The sequence below is a fragment of the Erythrolamprus reginae genome, chromosome 1 (genome assembly GCF_031021105.1).
Source record: "Erythrolamprus reginae isolate rEryReg1 chromosome 1, rEryReg1.hap1, whole genome shotgun sequence".
Taxonomy (NCBI): Eukaryota; Metazoa; Chordata; class Lepidosauria; order Squamata; family Dipsadidae; genus Erythrolamprus; species Erythrolamprus reginae.
Genome location: NC_091950.1, coordinates 418,993,727 through 419,013,334, shown reverse-complemented (window position 1 = coordinate 419,013,334; position 19,608 = coordinate 418,993,727). Strand labels below are relative to the sequence as shown.

The window sequence follows — 19,608 nt, the reverse complement described above, 5'->3', positions numbered from 1 at the left end:
GGGGTAGTGATTTCTGACAGTCTCCAAATGGGTGAACAGTGCAGTCAGGCGGTAGGGAAAGCAAGTGGGATGCTTGGCTGCATAGCTAGAGGTATAACAAGAAGGAAGAGGGAGATTGTGATCCCGCTGTATAGAGCGCTGGTGAGACCCCATTTGAAATACTGTGTCCAGTTCTGGAGACCTCACCTACAAAAAGATATGGATCAAATTGAACGGGTCCAAAAACGGGCCACAAGAATGGTGGAAGATCTTAAGCATAAAACGTATCAGGAAAGACTTAATGAACTCAATCTGTATAGTCTGGAGGACAGAAGGAAAAGGGGGGGACATGATCGAAACATTTAAATATGTTAAAGGGTTAAATAAGGTCCAGGAGGGAAGTGTTTTTAATAGGAAAGTGAACACAAGAACAAGGGGACACAATCTGAAGTTAGTTGGGGGAAAGATCAAAAGCAACATGAGAAAATATTATTTGACTGAAAGAGTAGTAGATGCTTGGAACAAAGTTCCAGCAGACGTGGTTGGTAAATCCACAGTAACTGAATTTAAACATGCCTGGGATAAACATAGATCCATCCTAAGACAAAATACAGGAAATAGTATAAATAGTATAAGGACAGACTAGATGGACCATGAGGTCTTTTTCTGCCGTCAATCTTCTATGTTTCTATGTTATTTTTGTTGTTGTTGTTTCAAGCCGTGTTTTGGATTTTTGTGCCGGCGTCTCCAAATGGCGGTTTCTTCCTCTTTTGAGTCTTAGGTTTGTGGTCCCAGGTTTGTTTCATTGTCAGGCCACAGCCAAAGTCAACCAGGTTGGTGGTGGCTGAAGAGATAGTTTGTCTAGTCGTTAGAAAGAGTTCTAGTCCCACCTCAGCCATGAAAGTTGGCTGGGTGAGTTTGGCCAATCACAATAGTATTAAACAAAAAGGAAGGAAGGAAGGAAAAGAAAGAAAGAAGAAAGATGAGAGAGATAATGGATAGAGTGAGAGAGATGAAAGAGAGAGGAAGGAAGGGAGGAAGGAAGGGAGGAAGGGAGGAAGGAAGGAAAGACAGAAAGAAAGAAAGAAAGAAAGAAGAAAGTTGAGAGAGATAATGGATAGAGAGAGAGAGATGAGAGAGAGAGAGAAAGAAAGAGGAAGGAAGGAAGGAAAGACAGACAGACAGACAGAAAGAAAGAAAGAAAGAAAGAAAGAAGAAAGATGAGAGAGATAATGGATAGAGAGAGAGAGAAAGAGAGAGGAAGGAAGGAGACAGACAGACAGAAAGAAAGAAGAAAGATGAGAGAGATAATGGATAGAGAAAGAGAGAAAGAGAGAGGAAGGAAGGAAGGAAGGAAGATGAGAGAGATAATGGAGAGATGGAGAGAGAGAGAGAAAGAAAGAAAGATGAGAGAGATAACTAGATACTGTAGATAGATAGACAGACAGACAGACAGACAGACAGACAGACAGATATAAAGAAAGAGAGAAAGAAAGACTGACAGATAAGGTAGATAGATATAGAGAGGGAGAGAGAAAGAAATTGAAGGAATACAGATGATCCTCAAGAACCAGAATTGAGATCAGAATTTCCTTTTTTCAACCAAGTGGTTGTTAAGTGAGATGTACTTGATTTTACATCCTTTCTTACCCATGGTTGTTAAACAAATCACTGCAGCCCTTCTGTGAACCTCCTGATTGTTAAGAGAATCCGACTTCCCCCATCGGTGTGGCTCGTCAGTAGCCAATTAGAACCGTCGCAAAGTCAGTGATCCAGTCATTAAGTGAATCTGGCTTCGCCCATTGAATTTCCTCATCCGAGGGTCGCAAAAGACGGATCCCGTGAGCCCAGACCATTGCAACCGTCCTAAGTACATGCCAGTTGCCGAGTGTCTGGATTTTGATCACGTGACCATGGGGGAGTGGGATGCTGCCTCGCGCAAGGACCAAACCTAATTGCAGCGTTGTCGTAACGGTCGTAAGCTGAGGACTCATCTTTGGCATATTCTCTTGCAGGGACCTTTGACCGGAGCATGACTCTTCTGGAAGTCTGCGGAAGCTGGCCGGAGAGCTTTGGCCTACGTCAACTGTCTTCCCTGGAGCAGACGGACGAGGGTCTCCGGGAAAGGCTGGCCGATGCCATGTCCGAGTCGCCCAGCCGGGACGCAGCGGCTTCTGGAACAGGTACAAAAGGAGACGGGTGATCAGAACTCCTCTGACGGAGGAGAGGGAAAAAATGTATTTAGATTTTTAAGAATTGATAATTGTTCTGTCTGGCTCTCTGGTAGAATCCTCCCGAAAATTCACAGGTACAAATTTCAGACACCCACACATTTGAAAATTCAAAACAATGTTCTTTATAATGAAAATTCACTTAAACCAAGCCCTCTTTTGGTATAGCAAAGACCACTCGTCTCCAAACAAACTGGTAATTTGTACAAGTCCTTTATCAGTTCTGAGATACTTAGCTTGCAGCTGTGAGGCAATTCACAGTCCTTCTTCTTTCACAAAGTGAAACACACTTTGCCTTGGTTTAGTTTCAAAGCGGGGAAAAATCAGCACACAAAAGGTCAAAGTCAGTAAAGCAGTCACGAAAAACAACGATCAGATAATCCTCCACAATGGCCAAACCCACAGGCTGCTCTTTATAGCAGCCTCACTAATTACCACAGCCCCACCCAACCACAGGTGGCCTCATTTTCTTTGATAATAATCTCTCAGTTGTTGTTACCTATGCATCGCTCTCTGCATGCGTGGCTGTATCATTAACTCTTGTTCTGAATCCAACGAGGAGCTAGATAATTGATCTCCTTCTGAGCTGTCTGCCCCACTCTCCTTCTCCCTGTCACTCATGTCTTCTTGGTCAGAGGAGCCTTCATCAGCAGATTCCACCGGGGGGGGCAAAACAGGCCTGCAGCATGTGGATGTCTCCCCCACATCCACAGTCCTTGGGGCAGAAGCTGGGCCAGAGCTAACCACAACAGTGTACAGGTGATGAAGAATCTGCAGTTGACAGAAGTACGGTTAGTCGCTGGGCACAGAAGGTGAGGCCATTAGAGGTGATTCGCACAGTGCAGAAATGGTTTCGTGACCAGAACAAGGAGTGGTACTGACAGGGCATACACGCCCTTGTGTCTCACTGAAGGAAGGCCACAGAACGGGACGAAGATTACGTGGGAAAATACGGAGTGTAGAAGAAACATCATTCTTTCTTGTGTGTAGGTTTCATTGTGTTCAAGAAATAATTGTTGAAGAAGAAAAATGTTGTGCATTACTTTCTGGGCGGCCCTCATACATGAGATGGGTACCAGTAAGAGAGAAACTTAGGACAGTGGACGGAAGGCACGCTGGTGCACTTATGCACGCCCCTTATTGACCTCTTAGGAATCGGGTGAGGTCAACAGTGGATAGTCTAAGGGTAAAGTTTTGGGGGTTTGGTGATGAAATTACAGAGTCAGGTAGTGATTTCCAGGCATTAACAAATCATATTTTCTACAGTCAAGTTTGGAGCAGTTTACTTTGAGTTTGTATCTGTTGTGTGCTCATGTATTGTTGTGGTTGAAGCTGAAGTAGTCATTGACAGGAAGGACGTTGTAGCAGATGATTTTATGGGCTACGCTTAGGTCATGTTTAAGGCGACGAAGCTCCAAACTTTCTAAGCCTAGGATTGTAAGTCTAGTTGCGTAGGGTATTCTGTTGCGAGTAGAGGAGTGGAGGACTCTTCTCGTACAGTATCTCTGGACGCTTTCTAATGTATTTATGTCCGAAATGCGGTGTGGATATAAAGCCACCGGGCTTGGCTTACAAGTGTCCCCCTTCCCGTAAATTCCTGGAACTCTCTAAAAAACAAAGACGAAAAAAAATTGCATTTTTTTCCCCAGCCAACAATGGTCCAGAAAGCCTTGTGAATGTAATGCACAGATGTTTTATCAAGGCTCTCTGGGGTTATATGATTCTGGGGGTGGAGGACGCTTCCGATCAGCTCCTGGTTTTCAGCTCTTGACCCCTGACTCAAGGGCTATAAATGCTTCCGGCTCAGGCTGGGATTTCACGGGGAAATAGATTCCACTTTGTTCCTTTGTTGTTGTTGGGTTTGGGATGCTTTTTAATCAAAACAACCCCCCAAAACCCCCAGATGTTTGCTGGGTTACTTTCCTAAAGCCCTTTCTTCTTTGCTCCAGCCTGAAGGACTACAGATCCCATCACTCCCCAGCAAGCAGAGTCCGTTATCAAAGGGCAGGGTGATCCACCACACCTAGAGAGCAACATGTTGAGGAGGAATGTCTTAGCAAATTCCCTAGGATTGGAAAGCCAGTTGGCTCTGGTGGGAAAAGCATCAGAAACTGGGGGATTGTGAGTTCTAGTCCTGTCTTAGGCATGAAAGCCAGTTGGGTGACTTTGAGCCAATCACCAGGAGACAGTGAGTTCTAGTCCCTCCTTAAGCATGAAAGCCAGACTTTGGGCCAATCACCAGGAGACAGTGAGTTCTAGTCCCTCCTTAAGCATGAAAGCCAGACTTTGGGCCAATCACCAGGAGGCAGTGAGTTTTAGTCCCGCCTTAAGCATGAAAGCCAGACTTTGGGCCAATCACCAGGAGACAGTGAGTTCTAATCCCACTTTAAGCATGAAAGCCAGACTTTGGGCCAATCACCAGGAGACAGTGAGTTCTAGTCCCGCCTTAAGCATGAAAGCCAGACTTTGGACCAATCACCAGGAGACTGTGAGTTCTAGTCCCGCCTTAAGCATGAAAGCCAGTTGGGTGCCTTTGAGCCAATCACCAGGAGACAGTGAGTTCTAGTCCCGCCTTAGGCATCAAAGCCAGTTGGATGACCATGGGCCAATCACCAGGAGACAGTGAGTTCTAGTCCCGCCTTAGGCATCAAAGCCAGTTGGATGACCATGGGCCAATCACTGGGAGACAGTGAGTTCTAGTCCCGCCTTAGGCATGAAAGCTAGGTGGGTGACTTTGGGCCAATCACCAGGAGACAGTGAGTTCTAGTCCCGCCTTAAGCATGAAAGCCAGTTGGATGACTTAGACCAATCACCAGGAGACAGTGAGTTCTAGTCCCGCCTTAAGCATGAAAGCCAGACTTTGGGCCAATCACCAGGAGACAGTGAGTTCTAGTCCTGCCTTATGCATGAAAGCCAGTTGGATGACTTAGACCAATCACCAGGAGACAGTGAGTTCTAGTCCCGCCTTAAGCATGAAAGCCAGACTTTGGGCCAATCACCAGGAGACAGTGAGTTCTAGTCCCGCCTTAAGCATGAAAGCCAGACTTTGGGCTAATCACCAGGGGACAGTGAGTTCTAGTCCCATTTTAGATATGATGGTGGTGTCCTCTAGCTGGGAAACCTTCAGGTGCTCCAATCCCCAGCTCCTTGTAGTCCACCTTGATGGGAGATTCTGGGGGTTGCAGACCAGGAGTTTGGGGGAGGCTGTTCCATGGTGTCTCGGCCAGCCTTGTGTCTGATACGACCCAAAACGGCCAGATGCTCGAAAGCACAGAAGGGTCAATGAATCCATTTGAGCCAAGAGGGACCGGCTGTGATATTCCAATAAATGATATTAACCTTGATTAATATCAAGCCGATGCAACTATTGTACTGCATTGCCTTCGCTCTGAGACGTGACCTTGAAATCACCCTTCTTCTTTCTTCCTCGCGCCCCGTTTGCACCCAGCAGGAATGTCACACCCACCCACACACACCCCGTGCACAACAGTTGGCGGCTGTGCGCAGAGGAGAATCGGGGTGTGTAATTATCTGCCTTCCACAAAGTGCTGGCTTCCCTAATCCAAATTAATCCATCTTCATCAGAGTCCATTACTGTGGCAAATTAAAGGGCCCATTAACATAAATGGCACGGGCTCTTAGGAGATTATGCTCAAGAGGCCTTGGGGAGCCCAGAACAAATGCTGGCAAATTGCAAATGCACTCTGGGTGAGGTGAGCGGGAGTGGCATTCGGCAAAGGCAGGAGGGCCCAGAATTCAAATCCCTGCCTTGTGGGTCAGCTAAGGAACCCCCAAAAGCATCAGATCCAGAGTTAGGTAGAAGGAAGACGGAGGGAGGGAGGGACAGAAATAGGGAGGGAGGGAGGAAGGAGTGGAAGGAAGGAAGGAAGGAAGGAAGGAAGGAAGGTGGAGAGAGGGCAAGAGAGGGAGGGTGAGAGGAAGGTAGGAAAGGAAGGAAGGAGAAGGAACAATGAAGGAAGGAAGGAAGGAAGGAAGGAAGGAAGGAAGGAAGGAAGGAAGGTGGAGAGAGGGCAAGAGAGGGAGGGTGAGAGGAAGGTAGGAAAGGAAGGAAGGAGAAGGAACAATGAAGGTTGGAAGGAAGGAAGGAAGGAAGAGTGAAGGAGAGGAAGGGAGGCAGGAAGGAAGGAAGAAGAGGGAAAGAGAGGGAAGAAGGAAGGAAGGTGGACAAGAGAAAGAGGGGGAAAGAGGGAGATAGGAAGAAAGGAGATAAGAATAAAGGGAGAATGGTGAAAACTGGAGGGAAGGGTAGGAGAAGGAAGGAGTGAATAGGAGAATGGAGGGAGGGAGGAAAAGAAAGAAAGAAAGAAAGAGAAAGGAAGAGGGAGAGTGAAGGAGAGAGAGAGTAGAAAGGAAGGCAGGAAGGTAAGAAGAAGAGAGGGAAAGAGAGGGAGGAAAGAAGATGGATAAGGGAAAGAGAGGGAGGGAGAGTGGAATGATGGAAGAAAAGAAGATGGAGAGAGGGAAAGAGGGAGAGAGGGAGAAAGGAGATAAGAAGGAAGGAAGGAAGGGGGAATGGTAAAAATGGGGAAGGGAAGGGCGGAGGGATAGGAGAATGGAGGGAGGGAGGGAAGAAGGGAGGGAAGGAAGGAGAGATAAAGGAAGGAAGGAAGGAAGGAAAATGGATAGAAGGAAAGAGGGGGAGAATTGTAAGCCAAAGTCTATTTTGCTCTTCCTCAGAACTTTTATTCCGCTATCACAAGTCTGTTTTTCTCTCAGTCTGTTTGAGAACTTATTTCAAATTTTGAGTGGTAATTTTGAGCATCCTTTACCGACAAGGGCGGCGATCGTGACATTTTGTGTTAAAATCTTTTGTCCTCGGGGTACTTTGACTGACAAGAAGGTCGCCCCGGGGCTGTAGCCCTGTTCCGCCACCTTCTCTTGATGTTTCGGGGGAGCCCATCGCAGAGAAGAAAAAAGGCCATCCCTGTGCAAAAAAACATGGTTTTCTACTTGGGGGTGTCTGCAGGCATCCAAGACAGCGACGGAATACAAGTTAATCCTCGACTTACGACCGCAATTGAGCCTGAAATTTTCACTGCTAAGCAAAGCCGTCGTTAAGTGAATTTCATCCCCTGTTACAAACTTTGTTGCCGTCGTTGTTAAGTGAATTGTTTGGCCTTGATAATGCTGCGAGGATTGTAAGGCCAGGACTAATTCTGAGTTCAGGTTTTGCAGGGCTACAAGAATGGTGGAAGGTCTTAAGCACAAAACGTCTCAGGAAAGACTTCATGACTCAATCTGTAGAGTCTGGAGGACAGAAGGAAAAGGGGGGACATGATCGAAACATTTAAATATGTCAAAGGGTTAAATAAGGTCCAGGAGGGAACTGTTTTTAATAGGAAAGTGAACACAAGAACAAGGGGACCCAATCTGAAGTTAGTTGGGGGAAAGATCAAAAGCAACGTGAGAAAATATTATTTCACTGAAAGAGTAGTAGATCCTTGGAACAAACTTCCAGGAGACGTGGTTGATAAATCCACAGTAACTGAATTTAAACATGCCTGGGATAAACATATATCCATTCTAAGATAAAATATAGGAAATAGTATAAGGGCAGACTAGATGGACCATGAGGTCTTTTTCTGCCATCAGTCTTCTATGTTTCTATGTTTCTATATTGGACAGTTGATTTGTAAATCGAGGACTGCCCGTAGAGCCGAAAATAAATTCCCCCACTGTTTGCCTTTCCAGATGGAGGTAGTCCTCGACTTACGGCCACAGTTGAGCGCAAAAACCTAAGTTGCTAAGTAAAGCAGAGAGTTTGGCTGCATTTTATGACCTCGCTTGCCACGGTTGGAAGTTGTTAAGTTAGCAACATGGTCGTTAAGCAAATTCAGCTTTCCCATCGACTTTGCTTGTCAGAGATTCGCAAAAGAGGAGCACATGAATGCAAAACATCTGGATTTTGATGACATGACCGGTCACAAGTGTGCAAACAATTGTAAGTCACTGTTTTCAGTGCCATTGTAACTTTAAACGGTCACTAAATGAACTTTTGTCAGTGGAAGTCTACCTGTGCAGCCTTCCTTAAGTTAAAAAGAGGTTGTTGTGTTTTAGAAACATAGAAGATTGACAGCAGAAAAAGACCTCCTGGTCCATCTAGTCTGCCCTTACAGTGTTCCCTCGATTTTTGCGGGTTCGAACTTTGCGAATAGCCTATACCACGGTTTTTCAAAAAATATTAATTAAAAAATAATTTGCGGTTTTTTCCTATACCACGGTTTTTCCCACCCGATGATGTCATTCGTCATCACCAAACTAATATTTTTTGCAAATAAATAACAAAAAAAATAATTATTGTTAATAAATAATTATGTTTATAAATATCAGGATCACTAAGTGTCTTATTCAATGGTGAGTATCAGTAATAATGGTGAGTAAATGGTTGTTCAGGGAATGGGAAATGGTAATTTAGGTGTTTTAAGTGTTGCGATACTGTCCATAGCCAAAAATGGTGTATTTACTTCCGCATCTCTACTTTGCGGAAATTCAACATTCGCGGGCGGTCTCGGAACGCATCCCCCACGAAAATCAAGGGAACACTGTATACCATTTCCTATATTTTATCTTAGGATGGGTGTATGTTTATCCCAGGCATGTTTAGATTCTGTTACTGTGGATTTACCAACCACGTCTGCTGGAAGTTTGTTCCAAGCATCTACTACTTTTTCAATCAAATAATATTTTCTCAGGTTGCTTCTGATCTTTCCCCCAACTAACCTCAGATTATGCCCCCTTGTTCTTGTGTTCACTTTCTTATTAAAAACACTTCCCTCCTGAACCTTATTTAACCCTTGAACAAATTTAAATGTTTCGATCGTGTCCCCCCTTTCCCTTCTGTCCTCCAGACTATACAGATTGAGTTCATGAAGTCTTTCCTGATACGTTTTATGCTTAAGACCTTCCACCATTTTTGTAGCCCGTCTTTGGACCCGTTCAATTTTGTCAATATCTTTTTGTAGGTGAGGTCTCCAGAACTGAACACAGTATTATTCCAAATGAGGTCTCACCAGCGCTCAATACAGAAGGATCACAATCTCCTTCCTCCTGCTTGTTATACCTCTAGCTATGCAGCCAAGCATTCTACTTGCTTTTCCTACCGCCTGACCGCACAGTTCACCCATTTTGAGGACTGTCGGAAATCACTACCCCAAAATTTTCTCTTCTGAAGTTTTTGCTAACACAGAACTGCCAATGCAATACAAAGGTGGTTTTTTGTTCAAAATACATAAATTGGACTTTCAGTTTCTATATTAGGAGACTTAAATTTTTTTAAAAATAACTGCGGATGTTGGCGCTATCAGGGAACTTCACAGAGGAATAGGAAATGATCCATAATGTAGGGAAAGGGTAATTTTATCCCATCCAAGGAAACGAAACGAAAGGGGACTTGGGAATAAAAAAGGAAAAAAATTGAAAACTGACCAGGACCGGATGGTTCCCAAGAAAAGACAAGGGTTATTATTATTATTATTATTATTTGCAAATTCAGTTACCAGGCAGCTGGGTGAGAAATAAGAGCGCTCGTCTCTCGAACGCAGCCCACGCTATGACCCAAGTCTGAAGCGGCTTTCAAGTGGACCGGAACCTCATGGGCAAGGACAGGTAGTGCTCAAATTATGACCACCATAGAGGTCAAAATTTCTTGTGGCTCAGCCGGACAGTCCCTTGGTGAGTTTTGAGACTTTTCTTGCCACAGTGGTTAAGCAAATTGCTGCGGTTGTTACATTGGTGTTGTGGTTGTTAATGTGAGTCTGGCTTCTCAGTTGACTTTCGTCGGGAGTGCCTAGGAACACTTGCCACGGCCAACTGTCCTGCAGCAGGACAACTCCTCACTACTGTCAACTCGCCACGGGATAACCTGCTGTGGGATGATTTAACAATTCTGCTTAATGATTTAAAATAAATAAGAAAAAATTCTAATTCACATTTCAGTCCCTCCTTTGGCATCCTTTCTTTAAAGACTCCATTTCGCTCTTTCTTTGATATTAGTGTAACTCTTGTCCTGCAGTGAGTTGATCGTGGTGACTTGGCCGTGGTGGCTTGGCTATAGCAAGTTGGCTGTGGGGAGTTGATCATGGTGACTTGGCCATAGTGAGTTGGCCATCTGAAGTTGGCTGTGGTGACTTGGCTATATAGTGTTGTGTTTGGGCCTGGGCCAGCTGTTGCCCCCACAGATGAGGGAGACGCGGCACACAGTGACTGTGAAAGCCTGACTGACAGCCAGGATGATGCAGCTGTCAGCCAGGAAGATGGGGCCATCAGTCAGGAAGATGGGACAGAGAGCCAGGAAGAATTGACAGACAGTTCAGGGGAAGGGGCTGGCAATTTGTCAGACAGTTTATTCTCTCTCAGCTCGTCTGCAGGACAATACATCAATTTACGCAGCCGTAGGGCCTTACAAAGAAGGGATCGCTTTAAGAAGTAGGATAAGCACACCTGGGCTGGGTGTGGTTCCCTTAATGAGGGCTAACAGCATAAAAAGGGAACGGGGCCAAGGCAAACTGTGGTTGATTATCTGGGTGGTTTGTGTGGCGTCGTTTGTTCCTGCTTTGAAGTTCCTGCTCTTGGATTGCACTTCAGCGTTGTGGGAGTTGAACGCTCTGGGACAAGCTGCTGCTTTTGTGCTGCGAATATTCAGAGACTCTTGGACTATTTGTGCTCCGTGACTTTTGTATGTGTTGGCTTTTCACTGAACTTTGTAGCTGACTGAATGTTGCAACGAATCCTCTTTGTTTCTCCTGAAAGTAAGGACCATTTGCTTTAGACTTTTTTCTTTACTGTTTAATACAAATTTGCTGCTTAACTATCCACGTGTGTGTTTGACCTTCTTTTCTGGACCATTAATCATTGCTTGAGGCCGGTCAGGCAGAACATATAGGAAGTTGGCCGTGGTGAGATGATCATGGTGAGTTGACCATATAAAATTGGCTGTGGTGAGCTGGCTCTAGCAAGTTGGCCATGGTAATCTTGCTGTAGTAAGTTAGCTATAGCAAATTGGCTGTGATGAGTTGGCCCTGGTGACTTACTATAGCAAGTTGGCCCTGGTGAGTTGATTCATGGTGAGTTGGCTGTGGCAAGTTGGCCATGGTAAATTGGCCATGATGAGTTGATCATGGTGAGTTGGCCATATTAAGTTGGAAGAGATGAATTGGCTGTGGTGACTTGGCTATAACAAGTTGGCTGTGGGGAGTTGATCATGGGGAGTTGGCTATAGCAAGTTGACCATAGTGAGTGATCATGGTAAGTTGGCCATAGTGAGTTGGCTGTGGCAAGTTGGCCGTAGTGAGTTGATCGTGGTGAGTTGGCCATATGAAGTTGGCTGTGGCAAGTTGGCCGTGGTGACTTGGCCGTGGTGGCTATAGCAAGTTGGCCGTGGTGAGTTGATCATGGTGAGTTGGCCATAATGAGTTGGCTGTGGCAAGTTGGCTGTGGTGACTTGGCCATTTGAAGTTGGTTGTGGTGCATTGGCTATAGCAAGTTGACCATGATGAGTTGATCATGGTGATTTGGCCATAGTGAGATGGCTGTAGCAAGTTGATTGTGGTAAGTTGATCATGATGAGTTGACCATATGAAGTTGGCCATGATGAGTTGGCCGTGGCATATTGGCCATGGTGCCTTCGCCTTAGCGAGTTGTCTGTGAAGAGTGGGCTTTGGTGAGTGGGCTGTGTCCAGTTGTCCTCGACCCTTCTGAGGCATCGTGGATCCTCCCATTCTGTCCCCTGCAGGATCACAGATGATGAAAACCAGGTGCTGGAGAACGAGAGCAGAAGAGGGTAAATCCGGCCATGGCCCCAGGATGGGGTTCCAGAATGAGCCTGGGAAACCACCATAGGACACAGAATGCAGAGAGTCCCCCCACTTACAACAGTTCATTTGGTGACCATTCTGCCGCACCGCCTTCTGCCGCACGAATCCCAGCGACCAGTTAGGTCCCACAGAGTGGGCCTTCTCCGGGTCCCGTCAACTAAACAATGTCATTTGGCAGGGCCCAGGGAAGAGCCTTCTCTGTGGCGGCCCCAACCCTCTGGAACCAACTCCCCCCAGAGATTAGAATTGCCCCCACCCTCCTTGCCTTTCATAAACTCCTTAAAACCCACCTCTGCCGCCAGGCATGGGGGAATTAAGATAATCTTTCCCCCTAGGCTTCTACAATTTATGCATGGTATGTCTGTATGTATGATTGGTTTTATAACAAGGGTTTTTAGCTGTTTTAATATTGGGTTGTCACATGCTGTTTTTATCACTGTTGTTAGCCGCCCCAAGTCTACAGAGAGGGGCGGCATACAAATCCAGTAAGTAAGTAAGTAAGTAAGTAAGTAAGTAAGTAAGTAAGTAAGTAAGTAAGTAAGTAAGTAAGTAAGTAAGTAAGTAAGTAAGTGACTAAATGAATAAATGAACAAATGAACAAATAAACAAACAAACAAACAAATTTGGTGAGCAAAATTCAGATGATTGGCGATTGATTCCTATTTATGACAGTAGGAGGGTCCCAGGGTCACATGATTTGCGACCTTCTGCCAAGCAGTCAATGGTGAAGTCAGAAGCACTTGGTTCACTTAGCAACCGTGCCGAGACCGGCCGTAGAAAGGGATAATATTCACTGAACGACTATTTGGCTTAGCAACAGAAACGTTGAGTGGTTGTGGTTGTATGTGGAGGACTTCTTGTGCTGGAGGAGGCCTCGTTAAATTGGCCTGTGATGCTCTTGAGAGATTGTTCAGTTTCTTGAATAAATGTATACTTTGCCGCATGTTAACCTATCTGGTGCTCAGTTTAGGAATTCCTAATGGATCCAGATGGCCCCGTCTCTTAAAATGAAGCTTATTTCTGTTTTATTCCTTCAGGATGCTATTAGCACCTGCTCGCCCCTTTCCTTCCTCCCCTCCCTCTTTCTCTCTCTTTCTCTCTGTCCATCTGCTTGCCATTCTTTCACTGACACACACACCCCATCTGCGTTCCTATGTGGAAGGCACCAGGTAGTCCTCGAATTATGACCAGAAACAGGATGGGAATTTCTGTTCCTAAGCCAGATAGTGGTTAAGTGAGACACACATCCAATTTTATGAAGTTTTTGGGCATGGTTGTTAAGTGAATCCCAGGAGGAAGAGGAGGAGGAGGAGGAAGCAGAGGAGGAAGAGGGAGGAGGAAGAAGAAGAGGAGGAAGAAGAGGGAGGATGAAGAAGCAGAGGAGGAAGAGGGAGGGGGAAGAGGAGGAGGAAGAGGAGGAAAAAAGATGAGGATGTAGAAGGAGATGGAAGGGAGGTGGAGGGGAAGAAGAAGAAGAGGTGGAGGAGAAGAGGAGAAGGAGGAGGAAGATTAGGGATAAGGAGAAAAGATGGTATGAAGAAGGAGGGAGAAGAGATGGAAGGAGAAAGAGAGGAGAAGGATTAGGGAGAAGGAGGAGGAGAAGAGATGGGGACGAAGAATGAGAAGGAAGGGGAGGAGGGGATGAAGAAGAGGAGGAGGAAGAAGAGAAGAAGGAAAAGAGGAGGAGGCAAGGAGGAAGAAAAAGAGAAGTAGAAAAAGAGGAAGAGAAGGAGGAGAAGAGGAGGAAGAAGAGAAGAAGAAAAAAAGGAGGAGGAGGAAAAGAAAAGAAAATAAGGAAGAGAAGAAAAAGAGGAAGAAGAGGAGAAGAGGAGGAGGAGGAAGGAGAAGTAGAAAAAGCATCAGCATCAGCCCCAACTTGATAGCACATAATCAATCCAGAGAGAGAGAAAATTGCTCTTTTCCTCCCCAAAAGAGAGACGTAACTTCAGATCGTGCAGAATGCAGCTGCGAGAGCAGTCATGGGCTTCCCTAGGTATGCCCATGTTTCACCATCACTCCGCAGTCTGCATTGGTTGCCGATCAACTTCCGGTCACAATTCAAAGTGTTGGTTATGACCTTTAAAGCCCTTCATGGCACTGGACCAGAATATCTCCGAGACCGCTTGCTGCCCCACGAATCCCAGCGACCGATTAGGTCCCACAGAGTGGGCCTTCTCCGGGTCCCGTCGACTAAACAATGTCGGTTGGCGGGCCCCAGGGGAAGAGCCTTCTCTGTGGCGGCCCCGGCCCTCTGGAACCAACTCCCCCCGGAGATTAGAACTGCCCCTAATCTCCTTGCCTTTCGTAAACTTCTTAAGACCCACCTGTGTCGTCAGGCATGCGGGAACTGAGACATCTCCCCCGGGCATATACAATTTATGAATGGTATGTGTGTATGTATGCGTGTTTAGAAAATGGGGTTTTTTAAATGGTTTTAGTAGAAATTTAGATTTGTTATAAACTGTTTTTTCCACTTTGTTGTGAGCCGCCCCGAGTCTGCGGAGAGGGGCGGCATACAAATCTAAATAAAGATAAAGAAAGAAAGATAAAGAGGTAACAAGGCTCCCCCAACCCGCTCGGAGTCTACAAAAACCGTCTTTCTTCTCGGGTTAACAGGTTGCATCAGGGCCTCAATTTGGACAAGGCACATGGCTCCTTCCCAAACACCAGGGAGCAAGGAATAGTACGTCTCCTTAAAAATGGCTCTAGCTGAGAGCAGTTAAGGGAAAATAAATACGCACGCTCCTCCGTTTGAGGCAGGTGGTCCTTGACTTATGACCCCCTTTGAGGCCAAGGTTTCTGTCACTAAGCGAGACGGTTGTGAGCAATGTTCCCTCTAACCATAAATTCAGTAACTGTGGATTTACCAACCACGTCTGCTGGAAGTTTGTTCCAAGGATCTACTACTCTTTCAGTAAAATAATATTTTCTCATGTTGCTTTTGATCTTTTCCCCCAACTAACTTCAGATTGTCTTCTTTCTCTTCTTCTCTCTCCCATATCCTCTGTCTCTCTCTCCTTCTCTCATTTGTTTCTTTTTCACTTTCTCTTTCTCCTCTTTCTTTCTTTCATTCATTCTCTCCTTTTTCTCTTTCTCGCTTTCTCTTTTTTGCTATTTTGTCTTTTTCTTTCTTTCTTTTTCTCTTTCATTCTCTTCTCCTTCTCTTTTTTCCTATTTTCCTCTCTTCCTCCTTCTTTCTCTTCTTCTCTCTCCCATATTCTTTATTTCTCTTTCACTCTCTCTCTCTCCTTTCTTTTTTTGCTATCCTATTTCTATTTCCCTGTCTTTCTCTCCTCTCTCTTTCTCTCTTTTCCGTCTTCCTATTTTTCTTTCTTTCTGTCCCTCTCTTGTCCCCCCTCTCTCTTTTTCTCCTTCTTTCACTCTCTCTCTCATTTGTCTCCCTTTCTTCCTATCCTTCTCCTCGTCTCTCGGTTCCTCTCTCTCTCTCTCCCTCTCTCCAAATTTAGGATTCTGTTGTTCAGAGCAGGGAGGTCACAAGGCCCAAATGCATTTAGCATTGACTGCCCTCTGTTATACTTCTTCTATTAGTCCCTAATTTGATTTGTACCTATTCATTTGCGGTCCCTGCCGGAGCGCTGAGCTGGCCCGGCGTCTAATTGGTGCTGTCTCTATTTTAGCCTCATTAAATTAGCCCTGACTCCTGGCCACTTGGTGTCTGTGCTTGTCTGTCCATTTATACAACCCTAATGTAACGCAAAATTCATTACTGATCACATTACTTTCAACTCCGAAGCCAGCCTTGCGATAAACATTTTCTTAACCCTTCTCTGACTGGCGCCTGCCAGCAAAGAAAGGCACTTTCCGAGGAAGAGGAGGAGGAGGAGGAAGAGAAAAAAATGGCTAAAGGTGATGAAACCCAGTATCCCAATATTTCATTTTATTTATTTATTTATTTTGTCCAATACACAATGAAGGTTGTAGAGGATACACTCGTAATAAAATATACAGTGGTACCTCATGATACGAACCCCTCGTCTTACGAACAACCCGAGATACGAACCCGGGGTTCAGAAATTTTTTGCCTCTTCTTACGAACTTTTTCCTTCTTATGAACCTACCACCGCCTCCGCTGAGAAGCCCCGCCGCCCGGCTGTCACTTTTTGAAGCAGCCGGGAGGCTTCTCAGCGTCCTCCTGAACCCGAACGCCAAACCCGAACTTCCGGGTTCGGCGTTCGGGAGGCCGCCAAGAAGCCCCCCGGCTGTTTCAAATGATGATAGCTGGGCGGCGGGGCTTCTCGGCGGCCTCCCGAACGCCGAACCCGGACGTTTGCAAAAGTTTGGGTTCGGGAGGCTGCTGAGAAGCCCCGCCGCCCGGCTGTCGCCTTTTAAAACAGCCGGGGGGCTTCTCGGCGGCCTCCCGAATGCCGAACCCGGAAGTTCGGGTTTGGTGTTCGGGTTCAGGAGGACGCCGGGAAGCCACCCCAGCTGTTTCAAAAGGTGACAGCTGGGCGGCGGTGTTTTTTTGCCTTTTGTTGTTGTTGCACGGATTAATTGATATTACATTGTTTCGTCTTATGAACCTCCCCCGGGAACCAATTAGGTTCGTAAGACGAGGTATTACTGTATCAGAGAAAGAATAGAAGAGAAGATATAGGAATAAAATACAGGGGTTGGACAGAAAAATTGAAACACTTGACTTTTTGGCATCATAATGTTTGAACATGTTCAAATCAATCTAAACTTGATATATTTTAATGTTTTTTAAAATGCTGTTATTTGATATGTTTTTTTAAACTACCTTTTTTTACAGAAATTTAAGGAAATTGGTTATAACCTTCTAGAAATGGCAGACCTCTCAGACTTTCAAAGAGACCAAATTGTTGGTGCTCAAATGGCAGGCACTAGTGTAACAGAAAGTGCCCAAGTGTTTGGCGTTTCAAGAGGTCATGTCTCAAAAGTAATGGCTGCTTTTGAAAGAGAAGGGAAAATGTCCTCAGCCAAGCACAGGTCTGGTCGAAAGTCAAAATTGTCTGAGAGAGACCGTCCGACTCTAAAGCGAATTGTTAGAGCAGATCGCAAGACCACAGCTCCTAAAATCACTGCAGAGCTCAATAGACACATACAGGACCAGTTGCCACAAAAACTGTTCGAAGGGAGATTCACAAATCTGGATTCCACGGAAGAACTGCAAGGTGTTTCCATTTTCTTGTCCATCCCCATATATCAATGAAAGAATAGAGAAAAGATATATGAATAGAACAAAAGATATAGGAGATATAGGAGAGACAATAGGACAGGGGATGGAAGGCACTCTAGTGCGCTTATGCACGCCCCTTACTGACCTCTTAGGAATCTGGTGGCCTCCACTGAAGTGCAAAGCAAAGGCCATATTGTACCAAAGGATTCTGGGAGTGGAAGTCCAACCGAGACAAAAAGGCCTTAACTCGAGAATGGCTGACCAACACTTGGGGGAATTTAAAGGCAGGTCCAAGCGAAGCTTGCAAGAGGTCCATTCGCACTGGACCCCTTCTGAGCTGCTCCCGAGACAGCGTCACTTGATCCGGTCTGCTTGATGTTTTCGGCCTGAACTCCTCAATCCTCTGCTTGACCAGACAATGTTGGCTCGGCAGGCGCCAACGGGACTGACACAAGGCTGGTGTGAGAAATTGCTGGAAGTCTGCAGAGGCCTGTTGATTTGGCTGAGGTGCCAGGCCTAAGTACTTGGAATGCTGAGGATGCCAGCGGCCCGTGGCGACTTTGGAGTTCTGCTCCATCTGAGGAGGAATGCGTCACAGTCTGGGATGTGAAGAGGCTGGAGGCTGAGGCTGGAGGCCTAGGAACAAGGCCGGGCAACTTTAGGACCCGTGGACTTCAGCTCCCAGAATTCCTGGCTCAGGAATTCTGGGAGTTGAAGTCCACAGGCTGTAAACATAGAAACATAGAAACATAGAAGTCTGACGGCAGAAAAAGACCTCATGGTCCATCTAGTCTGCCCTTATACTATTTTCTGTATTTTATCTTAGGATGGATATATGTTTATCCCAGGCATGTTTGAATTCAGTTACTGTGGATTTACCAAACACGTCTGCTGGAAGTTTGTTCCAAGGATCTACTACTCTTTCAGTAAAATAATATTTTCTCATGTTGCTTTTGATCTTTCCCCCAACTAACATCAGATTGTATCCCCTTGTTCTTGTGTTCACTTTCCTATTAAAAACACTTCCCTCCTGGACCTTATTTAACCCTTTGACATATTTAAATGTTTCGATCATGTCCCCCCTTTTCCTTCTGTCCTCCAGACTATACAGATTGAGTTCATGAAGTCTTTCCTGATACGTTTTATGCTTAAGACCTTCCACCATTCTTGTAGCCCGTCTTTGGACCCGTTCAATTTTGTCAATATCTTTTTGTAGGTGAGGTCTCTAGAACTGAACACAGTATTCCAAATGTGGTCTCACCAGCACTCTATATAGTGGGATCATAATCTCCCTCTTCCTGCTTGTTATACCTCTAGCTATGCAGCCAAGCATCCTACTTGCTTTCCCTACCGCCTGACTGCACTGTTCACCCATTTTGAGACTGTCAGAAATCACTACCCCTAAATCCTTTTCTTCTGAAGTTTTTGCTAACACAGAACTGCCAATACAATACTCAGATTGAGGATTCCTTTTCCCCAAGTGCATTATTTTACATTTGGAAACATTAAAGTAAAGAGACTAATAGAATGGAATAACAGAGGGAACCTTGAAGGCCTTCTTAAAAAAAATTCCCCAACGGACAAACAGAAGTTCGGAAAAACGCACTCCCAGTTTGCCGTTGTGCTGTTATTTACACTCTGGAGGGTTTCGGGGAAGCTTCCTGAAGCCCCAGAGTGCAAAAAACAGCACAATGGGCAAACCGGAAGTGCCTTTTCCAAACTTCCGGTTTGCCCATTTGGGCATTTTTTTCACTTACCAGGCTCCAGAAAGGCCTGTGCGCAGGGGCGGGCCACCATTCCCAGCCCTACCGGAACGGGCCGGGAGCGCGCCGCCACGTGGGGTTCAGTTTCTGCGCATGCTGAATCTCGCGTGAGCTCACGTGGGTGTGAGATTTCTACGCATGTGCATAAGCACATGCTCCGAGTCTTCGGAGAGGGGTGGCATACAAGTCTAATAAATATTATTTATTATAATATTATATATTATTATTATAAGCAAAATAAATTATTATTATTATTATAAGCAAAAAAGAACCCCGGAAATCTCCCGCAAATTCACACACAAGAGAGATTTCTGGGTTTTTTTCAATTCTGCGCATGCGCATAAGCAAAAAGAATCTGGAAACATGCAAAAAGGTAAATGCCCACTCGCCACTGCCCGCCACTGTTCGCCACCCCAGCACTCGCTCGCCGCCATTCACCCCACACAGCGGCTTTCCCCCACCCGCTCCCGCCTGCCACACCGCACTGTGAGCAACCTGCCCATCTGGCCCACCCACCCTCACCGTTCTACCGCAACGTGCCTACGCACTTTGTTTTCGCCGGCGGAACGACGGTTCTGGGCATTCTGGCTCCTGCCCATCCTTGCCTGTGCGCATGCGTAGGGGTGTGCGCATATGTGTGGGGG

General features: G+C 45.8%; 1 protein-coding gene across 1 annotated transcript in view; it reads left to right on the top strand.

The window, feature by feature from the left end:
* Positions 1–19,608, top strand: part of BCAS3 (BCAS3 microtubule associated cell migration factor) — an 845,338-nt gene that overhangs the window by 796,318 nt on the left and 29,412 nt on the right. The window contains 1 exon segment of the mRNA XM_070735381.1: positions 1,995–2,162. Within this exon segment, the coding sequence (XP_070591482.1) occupies positions 1,995–2,162 (168 nt within the window).